The sequence below is a fragment of the Oncorhynchus masou genome, chromosome 12 (assembly GCF_036934945.1).
Source record: "Oncorhynchus masou masou isolate Uvic2021 chromosome 12, UVic_Omas_1.1, whole genome shotgun sequence".
NCBI lineage: Eukaryota > Metazoa > Chordata > Actinopteri > Salmoniformes > Salmonidae > Oncorhynchus > Oncorhynchus masou.
In genome coordinates this window covers 37,025,858-37,037,148 of record NC_088223.1, presented here as the reverse complement: position 1 = coordinate 37,037,148, position 11,291 = coordinate 37,025,858, and the positions used below count along the sequence as shown (strand labels likewise).

Below are 11,291 nucleotides of genomic sequence, written 5' to 3'. Positions count from 1 at the left end.
AAGTCTACTGCAATTGTTTTAGGTAAATGTTGATTTTGCCATCTGCCTTGACAGTGCTGACACCCAGTGGAATATACCAGACAAGGTTTCAGCTTGATAGTTCAGTTGTACACTAGGAAAATGTCTAGGCCTGGAATTTCCCGAGACTAGGTCTTGGAGGCAGAATATCAGACAGGAATAAAGAAATATATTCTGGACAATAAAGTATCTATTCTAGTCTACTGTACAGGGTACATCGTTGAGGTCTCTCATGACCCTGTATAGATGTACGAGTCCAGCGCACTACATCCTGTGTAACAGACCACCAACACCACAGCTCGAGACAGCAGGAACTGGAATCTTCCATGTACATTTGAAGTCACTTTCAGATTCATATGAGTTTCGTTACACAAACCTGGCAATCTGGGAAATGTCTCATTAAAGTTATTACAATCTGGGAAATGTCTCATTAAAGTTATTACAATTTGAGAAATGTCTCATGTGACTTAAAGGGGGCAATCTGCAGTTGCTACTTCCATGTTTGGACTAAATTAATGATATGTCCCCATTTATTCTTGAAGAATATAACGCATACATGCCTCATGAGCTTACCTCAACTGTCGTACCACATCAGAATTCCAAATACAAGCTTGTTTCACAATGTAAACAAAGTAAGTGTAAACAAACACTGTATAGCCTCAAGACATGATTAAAACTATCATTTTGATATCATGGATGATCAGTCCTTGCATCCCCATCCCTCAGCTTGTTCCTGAAACAGTACGCATTGTTATTCTTTCAACTGCAGGTTGCCCCTTTAAGGAGTCAGATGAATAAAGAACATATTTGCATTTTCCTGTTTGCCTCTATACCTTGACTATACTGACACACAGTAGCAGAGGTTAGCATAACATACTCCAGTGGGGAGTGGCTGCATTACACTGTTAGCTGATCCTGTGTCAGATTAGTGATGACCTCATACTGTGTGAAGTTGTGACTGTGGTAAAAGAAGCTGAAGGTTGGCATGGGGATGTTATACAGTGAAAATCTATCACATCTTTCTATCCCAAATAAAAATATGTTCGCACACAAAAACAGACATAGTAGTTTGTCTATAGTTAATATTTATTTTAAATACCTTTGTGTCTATGTTCTAAATACTTCATAATACAGTTAGTACATAGAAAATACTTTTAGTAAGCACTGTAGTGATGTAGTGCAATAGTTCTGTTACAGTCTATCTGTCTGTTTGTTTGTGAAAGAGTGTGTGTGTGTGTGTGTGTGTATGTGTGTCCCCTGAACCTCTTCGGGGCTTGTGGGATAGGTCAAGTCCTCCCATCAGATCCAAGTGAAAGAGAGAGAGAGAAGGTTGAAAGCCAAACTGGGCGAATTGAACACACCACCTGGTTGGAGAAGGGTTCTGATGGGAGGGGAGAGAAGAGGTAGAAAATGGTGAATGGGAGAAGAAGTGATGAGGAGGGCAAGAAGTTGATGAGGACATACATATTGAAATAGTAATGGTATCTTCTTGTAGGCACCAACTCCGCCACGGTTTGTTAGACAAAGCCTATGTGGGAAGGAATGGCATTTTTGGAAAAAGCCAAAAATAAGGTCTGTGTTAAAACACAGGCTTAGGAGATCTTATACATTTGTTCTGTGAGATCATTTTCATCAGCTGAAGTCACTTTTTGTGATTTTTAAAGCATTTATATAATAAACCTCAGACCTTATTTTGTTTTGTTTTTATCACAAAACCTTATTCTTTCCCCATAGGAATGGCTGAACAAACCAGAGGTAACGCATTTCCGTTTTTTTAGGACCACAAGGCAATAAGTCTGAGGCTGCTTTTACCGGTTAGGCTTACACCAAATTCAGTGTCAATGGTCACTTATTGATCCTCGCTATTCGTCGTCATCAAAGGCCCAAGTGTCGGGGCGCAAGTAGATGAATTCAGTGACACTCTTCCTGCGTAGCCAGCGCCAACTTTCTCTCCTCTGAGCTTGACAACCTTGTACACTGCCAGCGTTGAAATTCCATGCTGCAGTGATAAAGTTGACCACATCTGAGGGTTTTAGGGCGGTGTGAACGTGACGTTCTTTCCCAGTACTGCAAACACAGGGCCAGCTGGCAGTACTCGCTCTCCATTGCAGCATCCTGAGAGAAACCAGTTTTACTTTAGCATACAAGTGTGTTATGGAGAACAACAAATAAACAATAAGCATAAACTACACCACATGACCAAAAGTATGTGGACACCGGCTCGTCAGAACATCTCATTCCAAATTCATGGGCATTAATATAGAGTGAAATGGGGAAAAAAACAGGAGCTGGCGCACACCCAGAACACTTATTTTGTGCGGTGGTGCTGACTAACGGCGATTAAACTATAAACTATCAAAATAAAGACAGTCGCACACTCCATATATAAACTCCCAGTCATTTATTGGGTATTTACCAACGTCTCGGAATCACTGCGCCTTCTTCAAGGTCTTAATATGGAGAGGCAAGATAGATCAAATCCACCCAATACATGAAGAACGTTTGTTTTCTCAGCTCCCTTATTTAATACAACGGCTGTCATCAAAAGGACAAGTGACCTCAAATGAAACAAATCTATCCAGGACGTCTGAAACCCTTCTCGTGACAGGGAAAAGGCCATGCTACTTGTATGGCTGTGTCAGTGCAGTGCCCAACATCCTGTGTGACAGAACCAACAACGACACAACTAGAGCTAGCAGAAACAGGTAACTTTGCGATTTGAAATCACTTCATGTTCGTGCGTACACAGGCACGGTCATATGCAAAGACACCAGATTCAGAGGTTTGTATACAGTTTTTTTTATTCCAAATAACTTTGTGTTGCTATATATTTAACATAAGAGGACTGTGACCCTCCTACAGTACCCCACCCTTCAATAGTAATAATAACAATATAATCATAATAATATACAATTGTCCTCATTTTCTTATTATAAACTGTGTGGTTCGAGCCCTGAATTCTGATTGGCTGACAGCCGTGGTATATCAGACCATAAATCATTGGGGCAGCAGGTAGCCTAGTGGTTAGAGCATTGGGCCAGTAACCGAAAGGGTGCTAGATCGAATCCCAGAGCGGATAAGGTAAAAATCTGTTGTTCTGCACCTGAACAGGCAGTTAACCCACTGTTCCTAGGCCGTTATTGTAAATAATAATTTGTTCTAAACTGACTTGCCTAGTTAAATGAAGATAAAAAAAAAATATATATATATTAAAATCATGGGTTTAACAAAACATTTATTTTTACTGCTCTAATTACGTTGGTAACCAGTTTATGATCACAATAAGGCACCTCAGGGGTTGGTGGTATACGGCCAATATACCACGGCTCATGGCTGTATCCAGTCACTCCTCATTGCGTCATGCGAAAGAACAGCCCTTAGCCGTGGTATATTGGCCATATACCATACCTCCTCGGGCCTTATTGCTTAAATAATCCATTTAGCACAAAAGAAAAAAAAGAAGCATAAAATATGACTAAATGTACTCTGACCCATCGTTTCCTCTGTACGTACGCACTCACACAACCTTATGTCCCCCATATGAATCACACAGAACACATATTAACACAGGTTTCCTCTTACCATTGGCCAGACTGGACTGTGCATTACGTTTCTCCTATCCCGCTTCGTATAACTATATATGATCATCAGTTTGTCTCTTTTGTCATTCCTTTTAACCTTGCTCTTTATATCGAGTTTCTTACATTTTGATCTGTTTGAAGGATTCACAACATGTCGTGCTGTTAAACTGTGCTCTGTGGCTCTGTTTTTCTGGGATTACACAAACTCTGTCGTTAAAATTCCGTGGCAAAACTGGCTTGTTGGAAAAGCAAAAGTCACACACTGCTACTGTAACAAGCCAACATGGACTGTAATATTGAATCATTTGATCTGGGGCGTACTGTCAATATATGTTTCAGATGTTGACCTTTGAACTTTGTTCCCGGGCTTATGATTGGTTGGAAAGCGACCTCATTTGGTCATGATCTCCACATCGGCTTCTCAAGGATCTTTAATGACAAACCAAAAACATGAGTCAATAACTACACAGTGACCGAGAAACCAATGACGACAATACAAATATATAACGAAAGAAAGATAGAAAATAAATTAGGCGAGTTACACTCAGAGAAAGCCTCTTTTTTCCCTTCATCGTCTGGTTTTACATGTCCCAGAATTCCAAAGTTCAAGCTCTTGCAGCAGCTCTGGGGAAAAATATGCATCTTTTTGTGAGAACCAGAGTTTCTGTGTACATGTGTCCGTGTGTGAAGTCTCTATGGTCCCCTGAACCTCTCCAGCGCTTGTGGGATAGGTCAAGTCCTCCCACCAGACCCAAGTGAAAGAGTGAGGGGTCAAAAGCCAAACCAGGCAGCTTGAACACGTCTATGCATACTGTGGAACGTGCACCACATGGTCTCTCAATGCACCGTAGGCAGCTAACGGTCGTGTGTGGTCAAAAGTCATTTTCTACTCCATAGACAGCCTGTGGCATAGCAGATCAAAGTGGAGACCATGGGTTGGTTTAACATGCCCGTCTCACGGGAGCTGTGGCAGAAGAGCATAGACTAGCGAGGGAGCAATGTGAAGGCTCCCCTTGAAGTCTCTCAGTGTCTGAATATATCATCTAGTCCAGTTTGAACGAGTCTCCTGTTTTAGCACGACTCCTGGTTTAAGAGGACTGTGTTGACTGGGTTGGTATCTGGAGAATGAACCCTTCGCCACCCCCTCAAACGGATCAGAGTGGTTTGATTCTGCCGTGTCAATGCACTACAAGCTCATAGCCCCCTCCGCTCCTCGTTCATACCCCGACCTTTGACTTTTAACCCTCGACTATTATCACGTCTGACCCCTCCGTTCCTCAGTCTTGTTTCCCGAGCAGCAGGTCTGTGGTGGGCGTCTTGGCCGGGGGTAAGGGCCGCGGAGGGGGTGTGGGCTTAGGTTTGGGCCGCCTGGGGCTCACTGTGTCGCAGCCACCCCCATCGCTGTCGGTGGAGGAGGGAGGTGGGGGTGGCGGGAGACGGGGCAGGGACAGAGAAGAGTGTGGACCGAGGTGGGGCGGGATGCGTGAGAAGGACGATGCCGACCTCAGGTTCTGGATGCGCCGGCACTCCTGGCAGATCCGCACGTGGGCACAGCTCCGGGAGGGTGGCGCCGTGGCAGCAGCGGGCGGGGGAGGGGGCGGCGTAGTGTTGGCGCCCAGATGGTCCTCCAGGAGGCGCTGTGGCCCCGGGCCCATGTCTGAGGGCCCCCCTCCTACGGCCCCGCACGCTCCCCCTGCTGCTCCCCCTCCGCCTGTCAGGGGGCCCGAGCCACTGTAGAGCTTGCCGTTGCTGAGACGCATCTCGCGAACTAGGCGGATGGGTCTTGGGACACCCAGCTGGAGGCGCGTGGGGTGGCGCAGGACACCGCCAGTGCTGGCCAAGGGCCGCCGCCGCCGAGAGCGTGAGGTCTTCTTACAGGAGATGGCGTTGCGGAACTCGGTCAGCATCTCGTGACACACTGACATCTAGGAGAGAGAGAAGAGAAGTGTTAGAGCGAGGGAAGACAGAGAGAGAGAGAGAGAGAGAGAGAGAGAGAGCGAGAGAGAGAGAAAACAACAGCGAGATGGAGAGGACGGATAGGGGGATGAATGTGAATGTGAGAGGGAGAGAAAAAGAAAGAGAGAACGAAAGAGAGAGAGAGAAAGAGCGAGAGAAATGGAGAGAAATCGTCTGAGGTTAACTAAACATGTTGCACTGAGCAAATGCAGTGTGACCTCCGGACAATGGAAATACGACTCATGAGTAGCTACCTCCAGTGACACTGACACATATTCAAAAGGATCTCAAATAGAGAATGAAGGTAGAGATGGAGAGAGGGAGACAACTGAAACCGGAACCACAAAAACAAACAGAGCAGCAGGCGGAGATAAAGCAGGAGCAAATGAAAGTCACAAACAGCATTTTACCCAGACGCCAATGAAATAAAATGACACAAAGGACTAGCAGGCGGAATAACAATGACAAACACAGAGAGCGAGAGAGACAGAGGAGTGAGGGATAGAGAGCGAAAGAGAGGGGGAGAGAGTACTGAATCACAGACAGCTTAGAGAGCGGGGAAAAAGAGAAGAAAGGAAACGCAGACATCGACCATCACCGTCTGTTTGCTTGCAACCATGTACACATCAACACGGCGGCACCAAAGCACAACACTCACTGCACTGCACTGCACACCGGGAGGTGTGTTGCCATAGTAACCTACTGGAGGGTGTCTGTGGTTTTGGCCGGGGCAGCAGTGAGGGCGTACCTCGTCTGTCTCTGCCGAGCGGCGGGTGGACCAAACAAACTCCATGATGGCCACGAACACGGCGATGATGAGGCCGCAGATCAACACCACGAAGATGCCCCCGATGTTCTCCATGCCCAGACCTGGGGAGGAAACAATGCAGGCAGTTCTAACACACGGATAGAGGGGTAGTGGTAGGGCTGTGTGTTGACCCATACACTGGCACACACATATGGGAAACATAGGCCGTAACAGGATCATCAGAGCCCTCTAATACTCTCTATACAAAGCCTGAGGGGGAGGAAAGCTTGATGAACCTTGTAGCATGATGTCCCCACAGAGAGTGTGGTGTGTGTATGTGTGTGTCTGTGTGCAATTCAACAAGTCTGCACTCATTGACTTAATAAGCTTGCATCACTGTGCCCGCATCCCAAATTGTTCCCTATTCACTATCTAGTGCACTACTTTCAACACATAGGCCTCTGGTTGAAAGTAGTGCACTATATAGGGATTAGGGCACCATTTGGGACCTGCTCTATGTCTTAGTGTGGGCTGCCTAAGGTGCAACACACAAACAACATCTAGCGTCCTCTGTCTTCTTCTGTATTGTCCAGTCTGTTGCTTGTAGCTATCTAAGCATTTTGAATGAGAGAAGGGGTAGCAGATGTCAAAATTAAACAGAAGCTGAAATGAAAATAAGAAATATTTTAGAAAAGGGGAAATGTCTACCACACAGGCAAGGAAAATACACTGCTCAAAAAAATAAAGGGAACACTTAAACAGTCAATCACAAGTCAATCACACTTCTGTGAAATCAAACTGTCCACTTAGGAAGCAACACTATTTGACAATAAATTTCACATGCTGTTGTGCAAATGGAATTAGCAAGACACCCCCAATAGAGGAGTGGTTCTGCAGGTGGGGACCACAGACCACTTCTCAGTTCCTATGCTTCCTGGCTGATGTTTTGGTCACTTTTGAATGCTGGCGGTGCTTTCACTCTAGCGTAGTATCCAGAGCATGGAGGCGCTACCAGGAGACAGGCCAGTACATCAGGAGACGTGGAGGAGGCCGTAGGAGGGCAACAACCCAGCAGCAGGACCGCTACCTCCGCCTTTGTGCAAGGAGGAGCAGGAGGAGCACTGCCAGAACCCTGCAAAATGACCTCCAGCGGGCCACAAATGTGCATGTGTCTGCTCAAAGGGTCAGAAACAGACTCCATGAGGGTGGTATGAGGGCCCGACGTCCACAGGTGGGGGTTTTGCTTACAGCCCAACACCATGCGGGACGTTTGGCATTTGCCAGAGAACACCAAGATTGGCAAATTCGCCACTGGCGCCCTGTGCTCTTCACAGATGAAAGCAGGTTCACACTGAGCACATGTGACAGACGTGACAGTCTGGAGAAGCCGTTGAGAACGTTCGGCTGCCTGCAACATCCTCCCGCATGACCGGTTTGGCGGTGGGTCAGTCATGGTGTGGGGTGGCATTTCTTTGGGGGGCCGCACAGCCCTCCATGTGCCCGCCAGAGGTAGCCTGACTGCCATTAGGTACCGAGATGAGATCCTCAGACCCCTTGTGAGACCATGTGCTGGTGTGGTTGGCCCTGGGTTCCTCCTAATGCAAGACAATGCTAGACCTCATGTGGCTGGAGTGTGTCAGCAGTTCCTGCAAGAGGAAGGCATTGATGCTATGGACTGGACCGCCCGTTCCCCAGACCTGAATCCAATTGAGCACATCTGGGACATCATGTCTCGCTCCATCCACCAACGCCACGTTGCACCACAGACTGTCCAGGAGTTGGCGGATGCTTTAGTCCAGGTCTGGGAGGAGATCCACCTCATCAGGAGCCTGCCCAGGCGTTGTAGGGAGGTCATACAGGCACGTGGAGGCCACACACACTACTGAGCTTCATTTTGACTTGTTTTAAGGACATTACATCAAAGTTGGATCAGCCTGTAGTGTGGTTCACCACTTTAAATTTGAGTGTGACTACAAATCCAGACCTCCATGGGTTGATAAATTTGATTTCCATTGATCATTTTTGTGTGATTTTGTTGTCAGTTTTGTGTGATTTTGTTTAGTATTCCCTTAATTTTTTTGAGCAGTGCATGTTCACATACAAACAACCAACACACACACACACACACACACATTTCCCCCTGGTAAAATAGTCACGACTTCCCGCCGAAGTCGGTCCCTCTCCTTGTGCGGACGTCACCGACCTTCTAGCCATCACTGATCCATTTTTCATTTTCCATTGGTTTTGTCTTGTCTACCATCACACCTGGTTCCAATGCCATCAATTACATGTTGTGTATTTAACCCTCTGTTTCCCCTCATGTCCTTGTCGGTGATTGTTTGTTGTATGTATTGGTGCTATTATATTCTGGTGTGCGACGGGTTTTGTACCCACTTTCATTATTTTTGTATATGTTGATTTTCGGATTTTGTCAGCACTTATTAAACGACTCCGTTTATACCAAGTTCATTATACCAAGACCTCCCTGCCACCAGCACGCACCCATTACAAAAATGCGGTAATCATAGCAGTAATTAAATAAATCTTCCAAATGTGGTTGGTTCTTAATGCTGGAACCCTTCATGGTGAATTTGCCAAGTCTGTGTGCAATATTACAACAACCAAGAAGTTATTGCAAACAACGAACACGTTTTTTTTCTCAGACATCTTTGCATGTCGAATAGAACAGCCGAATATGTACTGCAAATGATTTTTTTCTCCACGTTGCGCGAGACTCTTCACCTCTGCTGGGGCAGACAGTGGCGCCGTTTCCCCCTACTGCAGATTCCATCTTTAAAAGTTGAGGCAAAATAAACCCGACATATTCACACAACACATAATCACAATTAGATCAAGTACACACATATCTGAAGCAAATGGAATTTCCAGCTGTGAGACATTGTGATGGGAATAGAATGGGCTACGTTTACCAATTCACTCGTGTCCACTCTTCTGTGACACCAAAAAAAACATTGACTTTATAAGTATCTAAGAAACAAGTGCTTAATACTACTTGAGGAAATGTTCTCATTGTATTGTGTACAAATTGTATTTTGTGCATTAGTAGTGTGCAATACTAATGTGACTTCATAGCAACTGGTTTGGAACAAATTAACATTATCTCAGCAATAAGTATAGATTCTAATGGCAAAGTTCAAATGACGGTTGCTGGGAGTGCTGGGAGTTCGTTAAAAATGGGAGTGCTGGGAGCTCGTTAAAAATGGGAGTGCTGGTGAGCTCTTTAAAAATGGGAGTGCTGGGGAGCTCGTTAAAAATGGGAGTGCTGGGGAGCTCGTTAAAAATGGGAGTGCTGGGGAGCTCGTTAAAAATGGGAGTGCTGGGGAGCTCGTTAAAAATGGGAGTGCTGGGGAGCTCGTTAAAAATGGGAGTGCTGGGGAGCTCGTTAAAAAGATGAATGCGGGTGTCCGTATAAGCGTTTCAGAGCACCTCCAAGACTAGGACCTGACGGAGATCCACTCTGGACGGAAATGTTGCGTATTTACTAGCCTCATTCAAGGTATATGCTGGGTTGTGAGGGTGTGTGAGGGTTAGTGTCCTACCGAGTGTTTCATTGGAGACCACTAGTCGTATGTATCAAGCGTCTCAGAGTAGGGGTGCTGATCTAGGATCAGGTGCACCCTGTCCATGTAATCTTATTGATTATGATCAAAAAATAAAAACTGATCCTAGATGAGCAGTCACAGGGCCCCCTTAATACATAGGGCTCCTGATCATTAGCGCTGGTACTTTGACAGGTCTCCCTTTGCGATAAAAAAGTATTCTGACCTCAATGGGACTGGTTAAATAAAGGTTAAATAAAATAAAAACTACTGGGACAGGTGGTGCTGTACCCACCCTTGGCTCGGTGGTCCTCCTCCTTGGGGCACTGCCCCCCCTCCCACCACCTCCTCTTCAGGATCTCCAGTCTGTTGTTCTCTGCCAGCTGCAACACCCCCAGAGTGATCTCCTCTTTAAACGGCGAGCCTGGGGAAGAGGTGGAGAGAGGTAGAGGGCGGGGGGGGAGAGAGGACGGGAGGGAGAGGGAGTGTTACAGAAAAAGGGACAGAGAGAAACAGACAAGTTAGAGGAGAGAAAGGGAGAGAGAACAATATTACTGTATTGTTAATAGTATTTACTATACATTGTGTATCACCATGACCCCTTATTGATTTAACTTCCTGTGTCCTTGCTTGGCAATAAAAGATAGTGACTTATCGTGCCAATAAAGTTCATTGAATTGAAACGAATCAAGACGGAAGGAGGAAGCAAGACAGGATTGGGAGTAAAGAGGGCTTAACAAAGAAGTAGAGAACAGGGTGATGGAGAAAGAAAGAGAGGGAGGGGGTGAGGGAGTGAGAGAGAGAGAGAAACATGTATAATTGGAACTCTGCACTACATTGTGAGCCAACTGTAACCTTAGAAGTTGACATCCATGCTGTTGTGTCAACGCAACAAATACCAATTATACATACAAGTCAGAGGTTGTAAGGTAGGCCAGCCAGACATACTGTTAATATCCAGTAATAGGCTGGTTAGCTGGGGTGGAACCTGGGGAAATCACTCTGGGAACTTCACAGATGGATTTCTGCTAACAAAGCTAACTAAAATGTTAAATGTCAAAATGTTCCCTCTGAGATTTTGACTTTGGGACCTCTGTTCCCAAGCGTTCCACCCCAGTTCCACCCCCGGCTAATATGGAAGGTGAAAGAGCTCACACATAGCTGGAGTAAAGACATATATATATATACATTTAAAAAAAAAAAACAAGGATCCAAGTCTGTCCTTGAGTCTTTCATTGAGAACCACCTGCTTGTGTAATATCAAGGCTGCAGAGTCAAAAGCAACTGTAGCCATGGCGACTGGTGGATGATAAGATGTGTGTTATTTCTGACCTTTGGGCTGGAGGGCAACTTAAAGGCATGTTGATGAAAGTAAGAGGAAAAATGTTATCCTTGGTAAGTCCTTGAGGGAAATCGAATAGCTCTGAG

General features: G+C 45.7%; 1 protein-coding gene across 1 annotated transcript in view; it reads right to left on the bottom strand.

Moving 5' to 3' along the window:
- Positions 1 to 2,435: 2,435 nt before the first annotated feature.
- LOC135549991 (glutamate receptor ionotropic, kainate 5-like) overlaps positions 2,436 to 11,291 on the bottom strand; it is a 37,624-nt gene continuing 28,768 nt past the window's right edge. The window contains exons 17-19 of the mRNA XM_064980411.1: positions 10,159 to 10,287; positions 6,304 to 6,425; positions 2,436 to 5,524 (exon numbers count right to left, since the gene is read on the bottom strand). Coding sequence (XP_064836483.1) covers positions 4,877 to 5,524; positions 6,304 to 6,425; positions 10,159 to 10,287 — 899 coding nt within the window. The 3' untranslated portion in view covers positions 2,436 to 4,876. The remainder of the gene's footprint in view (positions 5,525 to 6,303; positions 6,426 to 10,158; positions 10,288 to 11,291) is intronic.